This window comes from Peromyscus eremicus, chromosome 4, assembly GCF_949786415.1.
Source record: "Peromyscus eremicus chromosome 4, PerEre_H2_v1, whole genome shotgun sequence".
Lineage (NCBI taxonomy): Eukaryota > Metazoa > Chordata > Mammalia > Rodentia > Cricetidae > Peromyscus > Peromyscus eremicus.
Genome location: NC_081419.1, coordinates 11154331 through 11172439, shown reverse-complemented (window position 1 = coordinate 11172439; position 18109 = coordinate 11154331). Strand labels below are relative to the sequence as shown.

The window sequence follows — 18109 nt, the reverse complement described above, 5'->3', positions numbered from 1 at the left end:
AAGCCACCTCTTCAGCCCCTTAGGCAATCAGTCTCTGTGAGCCCTATACAAGTGGTTCTCAACACTCCTAATACTACAACCCTTTAATACAGTTCTTCATGTTGTGGTGACTCCCAACCATAAAATTATTATTATTGCTATTTCATAATTAATTTTGTTGCTGTTATGAATTGTAATATAAATATCTGATTGCTAAATGTCTCATTGCAACCCCTGTGAAAAGGACTGCCAACCTCCAAATGGGTCACGACCTACAGGTTGGGAACCTGTACCGTATAGAATTTAAAAAGAAAAATATGTTGCTAGTTTCAACCTAAAATGACACAGTAAACATTCTCGCTCAAAAAAAGAGGAACTTAGGATACTGAAAGAAAAAGTTAAACAAAAACAGTGAAAACCAACAGGGCCTGCTTCAAATCCTATAGCTTGTGTTGTACCTCTGGGGCTTGTTGTATGAATCCCCTGGACTCTGAGGATTTGGGTAGTCCCAGCTGTCTAGCTCCAACACACAATCTCTCTCTTGGGCCAGCTCCACATTGCCTTTAACTAAATTACCAATTTGGCTAAATCAAACAGCCAGCAGTGGATACCCCATGGTCCTGGCAACTCCCAAATCCTGGGGTCTCCATCTTAGCTTTGATTACACATTCACAGCTTCCTTTAGTTGCCCTGTAAGGCCTCTCTCCAGGAAATTTGTCCTGGCTACATCCCTGCCACACATTGCCTTGCCTTAGTGGCTGTGAACTCTGTGACACGGGCAGGGTGCAGCCTGTGCCCCTTGACCATGGTAGCAGTAGTTTCTGCATGTTGTCCCTGGGGAAATCCTTTCAGGAGCCTTTTAGATTTTTCTTCCAATGTACTTTTAGAAGGTGAAGAATAATAGGTTTTCTGTACACCCACGCAGTGAGCCAGATCAAGCCAAATTGAAAAAGTAAACGAACAGGTATATTTGAGTAAAGAACTCCCAGGTGAGCCCCCTAGCCCCAGAGATGGAGGCAGAAGAAGTCATGAGGCTGGACTAAAGCAGGGAGCTTATATACCCTGTAGGTGAGGGGTAATGGCATGTCGTCTACAAGCTGGGTTTATGCCCAAGTATGGTCAAAAACTGACCACTTTTGGCAAGGTCTTGGGCTACTGACAACTTCAGGGGAGGAGCTACCAAAGCTACCAAGAATTTGGAACTGGACTTTTTGGTGTCTTTTCTTTGTTGGAGATTCTTTGAGAGGGTCAGGTTTGGAGACAGTGGAATGGAGCTTTCTAGATCAAGCAGAAGTGAGCTGGAGGTTCCAGCCACCAAAGATTTCAGTAGGTAGAGGCTTATTTTTAGGAAGCCTTTTCTTTTATCCCATTTCAAAGCACCAGGTTTCTCTGACGGTGCTGCTGCTTTGTAAGGTTAAATTCACACTTTTTCTCAGCAAATTGCAGTTTTTATATCTTTCAGTTGCCCCTTTTTGCTTCCCTATACTGTCTTCTACTTTAAGAAATAGCTATGCTGCAGTCTGGACACTATAGTTAAAAATTTTCTCAGCCAAATAAATTAACCCATTAGTTTGAATTAGCCTAACTCTACTTCATAACACATAGGCAGAGTACAGCTAGATTCATTGCCAGAATATCACATTACATGACCTCTAGTTTACTTATCAGTAGAGTCCTTATTTCCCTCTGAAACTTCGTAAGCTGAGCCTTCATTATTGTGGGTTTTTTTTTTCTTTTTTTTTTTTTTTTTTTCGAGACAGGGTTTCTCTGTGTAGCTTTGGAGCCTGTCCTGGATCTCACTTTGTAGACCGGACTGGACTCAAACTCACAAAGATTCACCTGGCTCTGCCTCCCGAGTGCTGGGATTAAAGGCGTGTGCCACCACCGCCCGGCCATTGTTGAAATTTATCTTAGCATTGTGTGTAGTGAGTCTTTCTCTGCCCCACCAGCCAGCTCCCAAATCATGACATGGAGACTTCTTATTGATTATTAAAGATTGGCCTATAGCTTAGGCTTGTTTTTAACTAGCTCTTATAATTTATGTTAACCAATATCTTTTAATCTATGTTCTTTTATGTGTCTCAGTTACCTTTACTTTGTAATGCCCATGCTGCTTGCTCTGTGTTTCCTGATGTCTCCACCCTTCTTCTTCCCAGTGTCCTCCATGCCTAGAAATCCTGCCTAGCTATTGGCCATTCAGCTTTTTATTAAACCAATCAGAGGGGCAAATCTTCACAGTGTAGAAAAAGATGGTTTTACAACATTGTGGTCTTCTAAATTTCTACCAAAATGGTCTGTTAACCTCTGTTTACAGTGTTCTAGAACTTTCCTAGATCAAAGTTACAAACTTTTCCATGTTCTTCCTACAAACTAGTTTCAAAAGTCTTTAACTTTAAACCATATGATCAGGCTTATCACCTCAATTTTATGTTTTTTCTGGTTGCTATAATGAAATACTAATAAATACAATTTATGGAAGGAAGGGACTCCTCTGACTCACAGTTGGGTACAGTTCATCATGATGGGGAAGTCATAGTGGCAGGAAACTGCTCACTTTGCATCTATAGTCAGGAAGCAGAGAGCAATGAATCTCACTTCCCCTTTTTATTCAGTCCTGCATCCCTGACTATGTGATAATACCACCTACAGTTGGGTGTATCTTCCCACTCAAGTTAAGAAAATTATCACAGATATACCCAGAAGCTTGTCTCCTTGGTGATTTTAGGTCCCGCAAAGTTGACAGTGCTATCCGTCACCCAACTATATGCATTTGTTTACCCTTTTGTCTTGTACATTTTTCTTTCTGTCTGTGTTTAATCATACTCTGGTGTCATCTTGCTTCTGTAGGTGTCCCCAACTTGCCTGACCAGTTTTGGCTCCTTCTGTCAGCATGCTGCTAAAGCACTTGTGTTAGTTTACTTCTGCTACAACAGAAACTCCCGTGGACAGTTTATAATGTAGAAAATGTATTTGGTTTACTGTTCTATAGTTTGGGAAGCCCAAGAATGAAGGGCCATGTCTGGTGAGAACCTTCTTACAGTATCATCCTAGGTAGAAGGGCAAAAAATACGCATGGAAGAGAGAAGAAAAGAGAAAATGGGACTGAGCTCTCTCCCTTTTGTCAGGAGCCCATTCTCATGGTAATGGCATTAAGCCCTTGTCCTACTTAGATTTTTGTCAGTTTGACCCAAACTGGAGTCATTTGAAAAGAGAAAACCTCAATTGAGAAAATGTCCCTACCATATTGGCTCTCATGACCAAATCATTTGCGGAGGAGGGGGGGCGTCTCACCTCTTCAAACTTCCATTGAGGATTAAGATTCCAACCTTAAACTTGAAGAACACATTGAAATCATAGTGATGTTCCTTATAGAGTTACTATCCCTAATAGTTGTAAACTTGCTTTTTCCTAATTATTCATTTGCCTGTATGTTTTCATTGGACCTCATGTATCTCTTGGATTGTTCATTTTTATCTTTCTTGTACCTAGCCAATATTTCATATGTAAATTCAGTGTTTTCAGTGAAGGACCAGATAATCTACAGTTTGTTCCATATTTCCAGTTAGCCTCATTTTTTTATATTGCTCTTCAAAAAAAAAACAAAAACAAAAAGGGGTTAGAAAAAGAATCAATGTTACTGTATCACATTGTCTTTAAAATTATATGTTGCTGCCTCATTGAAATTTGTATGTGTGTGTGTAATTATGTTTATGTGCATATGTATATTTGTATGTTTGTGGGGGTTCCATGTCCATGTATGTGTGTGCATGCTCACCTCTCTGCTTTAATATTTAAATACACAATCTCTTACTAAAACCAGTCTTGCAAATTTTGTTCAGCCAAACCAAACAAAATGTTGACATCCAACAGTCTTTTTGTCTCTGTTTTAAGAAACAGCCTTGTAGCTTGATATGTTAGCACTTACCTTTAATCTCAACACTTGGGAGACAGACACAGGTGGATCTCTGTGAGTTGGAGACAAGCCTGGTCTATATAGCAAATTAAGCCAGCAAGGCTAGAGATCCTGTCTGAAAGGAAAACAAAAAAATAATCCCCCAAAACTGCCATCTGAGAAACAGAAAAAAACCCAAGATCAGTCAATTCAAGATGTATTTATAATAGATTATTATATGCTCAATATCATCTGAGATGCTTTTAATGATTTAAGAGGAACAGTAAACATACAGATAAGCAATTTCAGTCATTTAGTGGCCACAAGTAAAAAAAATTGTATTGTATTCTGGTCACAATAGAAAGCTACTGCAGAGCTTTATTCATTTGGAATGAGAAATGTAACTCTAACGTCTATATACTTGGAAGCTAGTTTAACTTCTACAGTGGTCCAGGTGCAGGATTGGAAATAGAAGTCTTGATACTGTAGTAATAAGAATGATGAAAAGTGGTCATTAGTTTTTATTTTGAGAGTGGAGCTGACACGATGAATATATTAACTGTATGTTATTTTTTAAAAAGAAAAAGGCTGGAGAGATGGCTCAGCAGTTAAGAGCACTTGCTATTCTTCCGAAAGACCTGAGTTCTTTCCCAGCACCCATGTCACAACCACCTGTAACTCCAGCTCCAGGGGATTCAACACCATCTTCTGACTTCTGCGAGCATCTGTACACGTGTATAGACACACATATACACATACACACACACACACACACACAGAAAAAAATTTTTTTAACACAGAAGCCACTAATTAAAAACAATAATAAAATAAAATGAATCAACAGTGGCTCAAATTTTCTACCCTACATTACTGAATTGTATCTTTTACTTAAATGGAGCAAGCATTAGCACAGAGAACTTGGTTGTTTTCTTGGCCATAGAAAATTTGAAGCCGAGAATTCATTCAAGGGAGCAAATGTGTCTTGGAATATCTGGTATGTACAAAGCACTAATATATATTGATAATAGTAGGCATGTAGGAAAGACAAAAATCCCTGTCCTGGATAGCTTACATATGCAGCAAATAAATAGATAGTTCGTTAACAGTTATCAGAGGATATGACATTTAAACAGACACCTGCTTGAAGTTACAATGCAAAGGAGAAATAAAAATACTTACAGGAGTGGGGTCTTTGAGAAGGCAGATAGGCTTTGAGGCCTGGAGCACAAGTAAATTGACTTTAGGAACTGAAACTCGGCTCTTTGTATTATGAAGAATATACTGTTATAGGTGCAGGAAATTAGTGGAATTGGTAATAGTTCTTTTGTGTTGTATTTTCTCCATTAACAAGGAAGCAGTATTGTCCAGTTTAGGGGAGCTGTGGAAAGAAAGACTGTTAAAGATGAGAAAATAAAGTTAGGAAAGAAGTACATGAATGAATTGCTTAGTGATTTTAAATAAATACTCAAATTTTGAAGGTCTTTACAACATGATTGTGCACCCCTCCTCCCTCAACATTTAGCTACTTGTTTGTGAATAATTACAGAGTAATTGAGCTGGATTTTGTCAAATAAGTTCTGTAAGGGGGACCATTCCCTATACAGCCTATAACTAGGGAGTCAAAGGTACTTAAAAGGGAGTTGGCGTGGCTGGTAGTAGTGTAAAATGAGAGAGGCAGTACTTGAAGGTGCTCATGGGTGATTTAAAAGAATTGGCTGTTTCAAATGTGAGGTTTAGACTGTAAGTCCATGGCTTTTGTGACCAGGAGACAGTGCATACACCTTCTCTTCACTGATTCAATGCATTTTGTTAGGATTTTACTTCTCCCTCTTTTTAGAGTCTCAAACAAAATTTTGTTTATTGCTTGTTTGAACAACCTTAAGAATATGGACTTATAGGGCTGGAAAGATGGATTATTGGTTGAAAGCACTTGTTCCACAATCATGAGGACCAATGTTTGGATCTCAGTAGCAGTGTCACAAGCTAGGTATCCCCACAGCTGCCTATACCCCAGCGTCAAAGGAGAGTCAGAAGTAATAGGAGTATGACTCAGGCTTGCTGACTAACAGTCTCGCTGAGACATGAGCATAGGCACATTCACACGTACTTGTGTATATACTCAGACAGACATAAATTTTAAAGAGAGAGGCTATGTACTTGACTTTTGAAGTTGGAAAGCAAGGAGTAGCTGGCCATTTTCTTTAAGAACTTAGAAGAATAAAATGAAGACATTTCAGAGAACATATTAAAGATAACAGGAATTCCTTATCCCTTGATGGTAGCAGTTTGCTTTCTGAAGTATAAGTCTGTTTATACTCCTCCTCCTCCTTCAAGAAGTAATCATTGGGCCCCGGACCCCGTGTCTATATGGTCTGTGATCTAGTCACTATAAGGGTTGTTGGCTTTCTGCATTTTGTTTTTGTTGTTTTATTCTATTCCTCCATTATCCAGTCTTATCTCTGGGCACTCATCTTTTATTGAATTTTTTTCTTCTAACGGTCTGTGTGAGAACAGACATAGAGAAACAGTTGAAATAGAGCTTTTTGTAGATGCTGAAGAACTAAAGGAGAAAATATTATACAAGCATTATTCATCATAATCACCATGTTGGAGTAATAGTAATAGAGTAATTTAAACATAGTGATCCCAAATAGTTTTCATTATGTTGATCACTTAGAAATACTAAGAGAATATTATAGGAAATAAGGACCAGGACTAAGACTATGTCATAATGAGAATTTTATAAATTTTTTAAATAATGATTTTAGGTATTTTAAGTGTTTGCTTGCATGTATACTGTGTACCACATGCATGCAGTGCCTGCAGAGGCCAGAAGAGGGCATTGGATCTCCAGGAACTGGGGTTACCATTGTGAGGTGCCATATGGGTCCTGGGAACTAAACCTAGGTCTTTTGAAAAAGCAGCCCATGATCTTAACCCTTCAACCATCTCTCCAGTCCCAGAATGAAGTTTTTGATATACAAATGGAAATATTTTTATTTGAAATCCAAAATCAAATTGCTTTGTGTATTACAGCATTATATCCAGTCTACATAAATAAACTAATATCAGAAAAATCTGTGATCTAAATACTCTTTTCTTTGGACATAAACTCATTTGGGAATAATATAAAATTTCTATATTTTGGTGTAAAGTTTAAAATGAGTTTGAGTTTTTATTTCTTTAAAATTACACTCTGCTTGTATAATTTAATAACAGCAGAGAATGTGTTCAACTCTTGAATCCTTTTCTGTTTGTTCTGTTACTTTCAGAATTTGGTACTTTTTTGGTACCACATAAAAATAGAAGATTTTCAAACCCCACTCTTTCAGAAAGCTTGGAGTGCATGTGTACTTTGCCTGCTATATTAATTATGTGCCTGTATTTGCATGTATGTTACATATATATGTGACATGGAGAAGTATTTGTTATTTAGCTGAAGAAACTTTTCAAAGCTATTTCCTTTTTAAAGAATATTTTCTTTTTGTATTTTCAGATTGAAATTGGTAACAGTATTACAAATATGTTGATTATTTTTAAACAGGTACCGATTAAGGAACAAAAAGATGAGTGCAACTGTAAGAACATTTCCTCTTCTGAATAAAGTTGGTGTAAACAGCACTGTCACAACCACAGCTGGAAATGGCATTCCTGTTATAGGAAGTACTGAAACACCTGGGAAAATTGTTCCAAGTACAAATGGAATTTCAAATGCAGAAAGCAGTGTTTCCCAGCTAATCCCACGAAGCACTGACAGTGCACTGAGGACTCTGGAGACTGTGAAGAAAGTTGGGAAAGTTGGCACTAGTGGCCAGAATACTGCTGGGCCCTCTGCAGAGTCTGTCTCTGAAAAGTAGGTGTTGGTAAAAATGGTGGGATTCTTTGTCCCTTTAGAAATGACCTCATTTTCTTCATCCTGAGGTACAATACTTGAAGTTTTTATGCACAATTATTCATGAAATAAGGGAGAAAGAATGCTAAATACCAAGAAATTTGAGGATTTTTTCTTCTCCCTTTGGTCTTTTAAGATAGGGTTTCTCTGTATAGCTTTTGCTGTCTTGGAGCTCACTCTGTAGACCAGGCTGGCCTCGAACTCAGCGAACTACCTGCCTCTGCCTCCTGAGTGCTGGGATTAAGGCTTGCGCCACCACCACTTAGCAGAAATACGAGTTCTAATCTTCACTAGGCATTTAAATAGATCCACAAATTTGCAAAGTCACTAACTCTTGAGTTTTGTTTTCTTCAACTATATTGGTGAATTTGGACCAGAATTAGGGTTTCCATACCTTTTTTTCTTGAGTGTCAGTATTAATTTCATAGAGATGCTAAGTAGAAATCTAAACGAGTGAAAAGGTTGAATATCTAGCCCTGTTTTTGTCAGCTTCCACTGCTTCTCTGTAATGTATTTAAGGGCAGACTCTTTGGGCTCACATTATGGCTCACTTTTTCCTACTATTGGATGTTAAGCCAGTTGTTTATCAGTCTACCTCCAATTATTCATAGAAGTACCATATCTTCTTTATGGTATGCAGCTCAGTGGTCAAGAACTTCATATATTGATTGTGAAACTTAAATGAGTTAATGCTGTACTGTATTTTGAACAATACTTGTCTGTTAGTAGCCACTCAGTAATATCTGCTTTATTTTTACTACCATTATTGTTGTTGGCTGTAGACGTAAGATTTCTTTTAATAAAGGGATTTTTTTTTCCTTATGAAAAGTGTTGAAACTTTCAGATAATTGGAAGCTACTAACAGTTTTAGAATCTCATATTTTGAAGTTTAAAAATTGAAGTTAAAGCATTTTCAGATTTTATTGCCCTTGAGTAAGTTTGTCAGTATTAGTATATGCCTGCTGTGGAAAAAAGCATCATGCTTGGCACACAGGAAACCTGTACTGACTTCATGTCATGGAGACGATATAAGTTAAATGTACTATTTTCAACTTTTATAGTTCAGTATATAGTGGGGGAAATTCTTTATTAACAGAATGATCTTTATGTATTTGAGAGACGACACATCAAAAATATTGACTACTTCATTCCAAGCTTTGTCACTGGCAGTTAGAAATACCTGAAAAATAGACTTCTCTGTTTTTAAAGGACTCAGTGCTATAGGTGTAGATGCAGCATTTACACAAATGAAGCATATTAGTTAAAGGATAGGAATATTCCATGTTCCTAATGTAGTATAAAAGTTTTGATGGGGAAAAAGAAAGTATGGTGTAAGTTTGTTGGTAAATATGTGAAATGTTAGGGCTAGCCTTAGAGAACTGAATGTTTGTGCTGGAGATCTAGCTCAATGTTAAAGTGCTTGCTTGCATGCAGAGTGTCCTTGGTTTGGTACCTAGCACCGTACACTCATTTATATATCTGAATGTTTATGTTACTGACTGATACATAAAATAAGCTTATGGTAAGTTGATTGTTATGAGGCTATGGAAACCTTATGAGGCTATAAAAACCTTATGCTACATGTTTAGAAAATAGAATACTGAAGATTTTGGCAAGGTAACATTACAAAACTTATATTCATAACAATGGGTTCTGTTATTCAGCCATGAAAAATTAGTAAGGTACTATTATGTGTCACATGTTGACTTCTCTGTGTGTGTACACATGCATACGTGAACACACGAGTAAGATGTAATAAAAAAATTTTAAGATATAAGAAAACTACTTATTCATTTAAATATATGGATTACCTAACACATGACACACTGATGTCCTTAATGAAAATGAACTTGATACAGCCCCTCCCTCTAAGAGTCTTCTAGTGTAGTTTGGGTGTTAGATATCTAAATAGATTCTGTATGATAAACTTGGAAAGGCTTTGTATTATTGGAACACAGGAATATGTATGCTCAGTTCTTTAAGAAGAGGTGTTGTGAGAGGCCTCTTGAGTGCTGGGATTAAAGGCATGTACCACCACTGCCTGGCTGGAAAAAAGCTTCTTAATGTGATTGGGTTGTAATATATTTGAATTCCTACAAAACATATTTAAAGCTCTTTCTAGGGTTTTGTTTGTTTGTTTGTTTGTTTATTTTCGAGACAGGGTTTCTCTGTGTAGTTTTGGTGCCTGTTCTGGATCTCGCTCTGTAGACCAGGCTGGCCTTGAACTCACAGAGATCTGCCTGGCTCTGCTTCCATTGCCAGGGATTAAAGGTGTGCACTACCACCGCCCACCGCCCGGCCCTCTTTATAGGGTTTTAAAGCTTTTTTTTTTTTTCTCTTGTAGCCCTGACTGTCCTGGAACTTGCTCTGTAGACCAGGCTGGCCTTGAATTCACTGAGATCCACCTGCCTCTGCCTCCCGAGTACTGGGATTGAAGTTGTGTGCCACCATCACCTGGCAGAGTTCTTAAAGCTTTTTTTGAAAGGGAACAAAAATATCATGATAATATTCTCTAGTGCTGAGTACTTGCTTATTCAACCAAGAAAATCGTTTTGTAGTAAAACAAATTAATTGGCATTACATCCACCCAACACATATTAAGTACTCACTTTATGCTAGAATTTTATATTTATTTGTCCAGCAAATGTTTACTGAGTGCCTACTCTAAGCCAGGAACTGTTGTCTTGATGTCACACACATAGAGTTAACAAACAAAAATGGACTTCTTTTTATATTACATTTTAGCTAATCAAATTATTTTTTACTATGTCTATCTTCTTTGCCCCAAAGACTTCTTCTGATAGACTTTATTGTTTACTTTTTAAACTTAATGAGCAGAATTTTTGCATCCCCCTCCCCCCCCCAAAAAAAAAACAGGAAAAATCTTTAAAGAATGAGTCACAGTCAGCTGAAAAGCCACTTTAGTGGAATTTATTTTTATATACTGTTAGCCTCATCAGAACATGAGAACTGTTACTATATGGGCTTGTGAATTACAGTGTGAGGAGGCAGTGAAATTTCTTGCCAAATGTATTTGCCCCTGTCAAAATACCTGACATGTTTTCTGTTGATAGTTTTGCATTACAATTTTATGAGAAATTTCTCTGAGGAAGACTTAGCAATCATAGTGAGTTATCCTTTGCTCATCCTTTGATTTTTCTCTCCAGTAAAATTGGTTCTCCACCCAAGACTCCTGTAAGTAACGCAGCAGCTACCTCCGCTGGGCCCTCTAATTTTGGGACAGAGCTGAGCTCTGTGCCTCCGAAATCCAGCCCGTTTCTAACTAGAGTTCCAGTATATCCTCAACATTCTGAAAGCATTCAGTATTTTCAAGATCCAAGGACTCAGATACCCTTTGAAGTCCCACAATACCCACAAACAGGTAAGTAATTTTAGTCAGTTCTAAGAACAAAGAAGCAAACAATATATATTTATTACCCTAAATAAATGAGTTTCTACATTATCTACATTAACAGATTAATTCCATTCTGACCCATAAGTTTTCTTCCTGTTCTAAGAAATCTTTCCTTCTAGTTAGTAATTCTATCACTTGGTAGATGGTGGCAAGGAGAATCAAGAAATCAAAGCCAGCTAACATAGTGAGTTCAAGGCCAGCTTATACTACATGAGACCCTTTCTCAGAACAGACAAACCAACCAACCAAGACTATTATTCATTTTCATTTGCGTTAACACTTACATTAACATTTGCACCATTCATATACCTAGATGCGTATGTTTTCTACATTCCCACCAGTAGTATACAGGGATTTGTATTGCTATACATCCTTGTCAATCCTTGATATCTGTAGTATTTTGTGTGGGTGGGGGCGTGTAATAAAGGGAGACATTGATGCCACAGTGCACTTATGGTAGTCCTCTATTTCTACCATGTGCGTTTGGGGAGTGGTGTGGGAGTAAGCTCATATTGAGTTTTAGTCTGCATGGTAGGTGCTCTTAACAACTGAGCCATATTGCTATCCTGACTTTTTTTTTTTTTAATAATAGCTATTTGTACTGGAGTGAGATGATACTTCATTTTGGTTTTTATTTGTATATTCTAAAATATTACTGATGTTAAGCATTTTTATTATACTAGTTTGCCATTTGGATATCTTTGACAAACGTTTATTTTCAATATCCTGCTTATATTTATCAAGTTGCTTTGTTTTTTTATTGCATTTATCATATATGTAGCTTGCAAATATTTTCTATCATGCTGTAGGTTGCCTCTAGTCTGTTTTTTTTCCTGTGAGAAGTTTTATTGTTTGATATAGTTCCACTTACCTGATTTGCCTTTGTTTTTGTACTTTTGGGGTCTTTCCAAAAAAAATTCTTGCTTGTTCTAGTACCTTGAAGCATCTCTCATGATTTCTTCTAGTAGGTTTATATTCCAGGTGATGCATAGAAATCGTTAATCTATGCAGAATTTTTATAACTGGTTAGAGATAAGTAAGAGTCTTTCATTCTCCTACCTAGATACTTATAGTTGTCATTTGTAAGAATCAAATATAGAGTCCATGAATGAACTCAATGAAATGGTATGTAAAATGTAATGTTTTTGTGCTTTGTTAAAAGAACACTTATTTTTACTCTTATGTATATGAGCGTTTTCCTGCATATATATACATGGAGCTGGGGTTACCAGTGGTTGTGAGCTGCTCTGTGGGTGCTGGAAACTGAACCCAGGTCCTCCTCAGGAACAACAAGTGCTCTTAACCACTGAGCCATCTCTACAACCCTGCTTTTTTATTTTTATTTATTCTTGAGGCTGAGTCTAACTATATGTAGCCCTGGCTGGTCTGAAACTCTTAGACCAAGCTGGCCTCAAACTCTTTAGAGTTCTGCCTCACGAATGCTGGAATTAAAGGAGCGTGCCACCACATCTTTTTTTTTTTTTTTTTTTTTTTGTACAATTTGAAAAGAAAATGAATAATGAATTCTGAAATAGATCTTTAACCTCTCTACTCAAATGCTTAATAAGAACCAGTGATGTAACTAATTACTTACTTAGAAATAGAAACCTCATGCAAAAGATTCATTTAACAGGCTGGGCAGTGGTGGCACACATCTTTGATCCCAGCACTTGGGAGGCAGAGAGGCAGGTGAAGGGAGCTTTGTGAGTTTGAGGCTAGCCTGGTCTATAAAGTGAGTTCCAGGACAGCCAGTGTACAGAGAAACTCTGTCTTGAAAAACCTTTAAGAGAGAGAGAGAGAGAGAGAGAGAGAGAGAGAGAGAGAGAGAGAGAGAGAGAGAGAGAGAAGAGAGAGGGAGGGAGGGAGGGAGGGAGGGAGAGAAAATTCATTAAACAGGAATCAGTCTGCCATCTGCCAACAGCTCTGTGTTTTGATTTTAAGGAATAGTTTTAATAGTGTTGAATGTTGATATTAGTATAATGGTATCTTGATAATAATGCAGTTTCTATATCAAGGTAAAGGTCAACATTGATTGTATGTTCCCACAATCAGAGCTGCTTTAGACTTGAACCATTATAAAATGTTGGTTTTTACTAAGATGTTACATTGAATATTCCTCTTTCCAATTTTCAAGGATACTACCCACCACCTCCAACGGTACCAGCTGGTGTGACTCCTTGTGTTCCTCGCTTTGTGAGGTCCAATAATGTTCCAGAGTCCTCCCTCCCACCTGCTTCCATGCCATATGCCGATCATTACAGTACATTTTCCCCTCGAGACCGAATGAATTCTTCTCCTTACCAGCCTCCTCCTCCGCAGCAGTATGGACCAGTTCCCCCAGTACCTTCTGGAATGTATGCTCCTGTGTATGACAGCAGGCGCATCTGGCGCCCAGCTATGTACCAACGAGATGATATTATTAGAAGCAATTCTTTACCTCCAATGGATGTGATGCACTCATCTGTCTATCAGACATCTTTACGGGAAAGATACAACTCATTAGATGGATATTATTCAGTGGCTTGTCAGCCACCAAATGAGCCAAGGACGACTGTGCCTTTACCAAGGGTAAATAATGTTGAACATAGAAATGTTACTGTCATGTGTTAGTTGAGATCTTGTGTCTTGAGTCAAACCAAGCTGACTCTCACTAACCGTGTGATTTAGAGAAGTTACTTGACCTTTGTATGGCTCAGCTTTTGTGTTTTTCATGTTTAATGGAAATAAGAGTAGTGCCTACTCATAAGGCTGTTGTGAGAATTAATTAAAAAATAAAAGCTCTTAGAACTAGACTTCATACATACCAATGTTCAAAAAAATGTTACATTCAGCTAGGAACTGATACAGAAGTTTCTAAGCAGTCCTGAAGATATAAGGACAAGGCCTCTTTTCAGTAGTTTCACATATATACAAACAACTTCTAAAGTAGAAAATTGAGTGCTCACATTATATTTGACATCAGCTGAACATATGTTAACCTTTTTGTTTGAGTATATGGAGAGAACACTAGGGTGCTGAGGCATTTTCTCTGCTCTTTGTGTATGTGTGTGCGTCCCAACAATATGAAGCTTTTTACCTTATTCTCACAGAACTTAGTTCAGTTTATTTACCACTCTATAAGTGACCAAAATTTTTTTTCTTTTGTCTCTCTTAGGAGCCTTGTGGTCATTTGAAGACCACTTGTGAGGAACAGATAAGAAGAAAACCAGATCAGTGGGCACAGTACCATACCCAGAAAGCACCTGTCTCTTCAACGCTTCCTGTGGCAACACAATCACCAACACCACCTTCTCCTCTATTCAGTGTAGACTTCCGAACAGATGTAAGAAAGATTTTAACTGCTTATTAATCACGAATGGTCAAACAGCTGACTTTAAACTAGGGTCAACTATTTTGGATATTTTAGAATGGTTTTCTATGGAGTCAAATTTACCTCAGTAAACAGTGTGTAAACTATGGCTAGGTGAGGAGATTCTCAATCTAAGAGTCCTTTACCAGGATTTCAAAAGCCTTGCAGCAGTAGACCTAATACTTTATATTTTTATTCTTATGTTTTTTTGGCTGTTGTGTTTTGGGCTAGGTCCAAACCAAGAACTTTGCACATTCTCTACCACTGAACTTCACCCTAACCCCTGATTGGTGCATGCAACTTAAAAAATGCTATTTTATTTAATTCTCATGAAAAGCTCAGAGGGCAGGTATTGTCCCCATTTCATAGGTTATAACCAGGAGAGGTTAAATAATTTGTACAAGATCTTTCGGTTTATAAATAGATAAAGTTTGAGTCCTAATTTTTTTTTCTGTTTCACAAGAAGTGCAGAAATGCCTACTGTATTATTTCTGCTATTTGTATCTCTGTTAATTATTCTTGTTATTACAAAACAAGTCTATGACAGGCTGATTTCCATTCTACTTGCCTTTTTTATTCTATGTTTTTTTGTGTGTGTGTGTGTTATTTCTCTATATATAGAATATTTAGACAAAAATTTTATTTTTTTCTTTTTGTTTTCTTCAGATAGGGTTTCTCTGTGTAACAACTCTGCCTGTCCTGTAACTTGTTCTGTAGACCAGGCTGGCCTCAAACTCACAGAGATCCACCTGCCTTTGCCTCCCCAGTGCTGGACTAAAGGTGTACACCACCATCACCCAGTGAAAAAATATTTTTCACATACTCTGGTTTGTTCCTCACCCCCAGTGTTTCTGGTACAACCCCCCCCCAAAAAAAAAATTTTTTTTTAATCTTTTTTGTTAAGAAAAGTTTCAGACATACAAAAAATGTAAAGACTCACAATAATTGCATATAATTATATCAGTTTCATAATTGTCAATTTGGTCAAATTTGTTTCATTTGTACTTCTTGCCCCTGGATTATTTTGGCATAGCCCCAGGTGTACATACATAATCTTTTTAATTAAATTTGTGGGGTTTTGTTTTGTTTTTTAATTTACTTTTCCTTTTTAAAATGTGTGTGTGTGTGTGTGTGTGTGTGTGTGTGTGTCTGTCTGTCTGTCTGTCTGCCTGCCTGTCTGTCTGTCTGTCTTGTCTGAGTATATGCCACATGTACAGAGGCCCATAGAGGCCAGAATAAGGCACTGGATTCCCTGGAGCAGGAGTTAAAGGAGGTTATTAGCTGCTCAGTGTGGGTGATGGGAACCAAACTCTGGAATAGCAGCAAACACATTCAACTGTTGAGCCATTTCACTATCCCCTAGTTTTGTTTGTTGAGACAGTGTTTCACTAGGTAGCCTAGGCCTCAGCAATTCTCCTGAATCAGCCTTTCTAGTGCTGGGTGTGTAAAAATGAGTTATAACACCCAAATTAGATAAAGAGTTCTATTCAGGAGTATTTCATAAAGCACTACATTTTTAACCTATCCATATTCATCTCACTAAACTGAGACTGCCTCAGAACAAGTAAACAGCTTGGCAATGATTGTTAGTGATGTCATTTACATTTTCCTTTTTTTTTTTTTTTTTTTTTTTTGAGTTAGTGTTTCTCTGTGTTGTCATGGCTGTCCTGGAACTAGTTCTGTAGACCGGGGTGGCCTTGGACATGGAGCTCCATCCACTTGCCTCTGCCTCCCAAATGCTGGCATTAAAGGTGTGCGCCACCACTGCCTGGCCCATATTTTCATTTTTTTTTTTTTTTATACAATGTACTTTAAGAAATAAGTATTTCTCTGAGATTCAGATCAGCTATTGGCAAATAGCATTACTCATGTTTAACTTTTCTGTTCCTATCTCTATAATTAGTCAATTTGATTTTATGATTCTTACAACTTTAGTGTCCTGGCAGTATTACTATAGTGCCTTACATTTCCTTTCATATCTGTTCTTTTCCTTTTCTAGCTTCAGTGCTGCCTTTGAATTCCTTTTGCTAGTTAATGCTGCATGATTTAATATGTCATTTGCTACATAATCTTTTTTCAAAGAAATTACAGACTGCTCTAAGACATAGACTGTGAGCTATCTATGTTTTTCTTTTCTTTTTTTTTTTTTTTTGCAAGCATTATATACCATGTTAGTGTGTTATTATTAATTGATTTTGATAGTATTGGTCAGGAGTTTTGTAAGAGCAGTTAAAGGACTGAGGCAGTAAGACAGCTTAGTAGGTAGGGCTGCTTGCTTCGAAGCCTGATGCTTTTGGTTTGATTCCTGCAACCCACATGGTTGAGGGAGAGAAACAACTCCCACAAGTTGTCCTCTGGCTTCTATTCACAAATTATGGTACCTGTGTACGTGCACACTAAATAAGTAAATAATGAAAGTGAAATTTAAGTATATTTAAAAAAATTTAAAGATCACTTAATAGGACAAAAGTGAAAGAAGATAGGGAATAAATAACTTACAAGACAAAGGAAAAGAAGATGTGCATTTTCTATTATATGAATATTATTGCTTAGAGCCGATTCACTTATTTGTTTGTTTGTTTTATTCCATTTGAGAGAAGGTTCTGCTCCACATAGCCAGGCTGCTGTGGAACTCAATATATAGCCCAGGTTAACCTTGAACTACATGTAGTTCTGCCTCAGGTCACCAAATGATAGTTATTATGGAAGTGAGCCATCATCCCAGCTTTTATGTTAGTAATGGAAAGAGTTTAATTATTAACGATATGATCCTTTAATTGTTTAATATTCAGTGTTAGTTACAAGCTTGTAAAGTTAGGTTTCATACTAATTTGCCCTTTTTTTTCCTTCTTCTTTTAATCAGTTCTCTGAGAGTGTGAGTGGCACAAAATTTGAGGAAGACCATCTTTCCCATTATTCTCCCTGGTCTTGTGGCACCATAGGCTCTTGTATAAATGCCATTGATTCAGAGCCCAAAGACGTAATTGCTAATTCAAATGCTGTGCTAATGGTATGATTTTGCTTGATTGGGGAAAAGGGGGCTTTGGAGGTAGGGAAGATAATGTTGATGTCTCAAGTTTTAAAATGAAGGCTTTAGTCTTTTATATTCTGACGGTATAACTTATCTGTAAGTACAGGGTAATATTTTAATAAATTAAAACAAATTTCATGGAATGTTTCATTTGATAATAGTTTGGTAGTTTTAATATGGTTGTTACATACCATTGAGATCCATAATTAGTGTAAAATTGACCAGAGAAGCCTAGTTATGTGTCTTTTAAGAACATGCTTTATCATTAATCTACAGTAATCACCAGCAGCTCTTTGACTGGTATCTTTCGTTTCTTCAGGACCTGGACAGTGGGGATGTTAAGAGAAGAGTTCATTTATTTGAAACTCAGAGAAGGACAAAAGAAGAAGACCCAATTATTCCCTTTAGTGATGGACCCATTATCTCAAAATGGGGTGCAATTTCCCGATCCTCCCGAACAGGTTATCATACAACAGATCCTGTCCAGGCCACTGCTTCCCAAGGAAGTGCAACTAAGCCCATCAGTGTATCAGGTGATCCATTTTTAGTAA

The 18109-nt window shown here is 37.3% G+C and overlaps 1 protein-coding gene across 4 annotated transcripts in view; it reads left to right on the top strand.

Annotated features, from left to right (window-relative positions):
* Rc3h2 (ring finger and CCCH-type domains 2) overlaps positions 1–18109 on the top strand; it is a 63186-nt gene that overhangs the window by 36486 nt on the left and 8591 nt on the right. For all 4 annotated transcript variants that reach the window (XM_059260185.1, XM_059260184.1, XM_059260187.1 and 1 more), the window contains 6 exons: positions 7416–7724; positions 10931–11145; positions 13313–13746; positions 14333–14500; positions 17391–17537; positions 17878–18091. In XM_059260185.1, the coding sequence (XP_059116168.1) occupies positions 7416–7724; positions 10931–11145; positions 13313–13746; positions 14333–14500; positions 17391–17537; positions 17878–18091 (1487 nt within the window). The remainder of the gene's footprint in view (positions 1–7415; positions 7725–10930; positions 11146–13312; positions 13747–14332; positions 14501–17390; positions 17538–17877; positions 18092–18109) is intronic.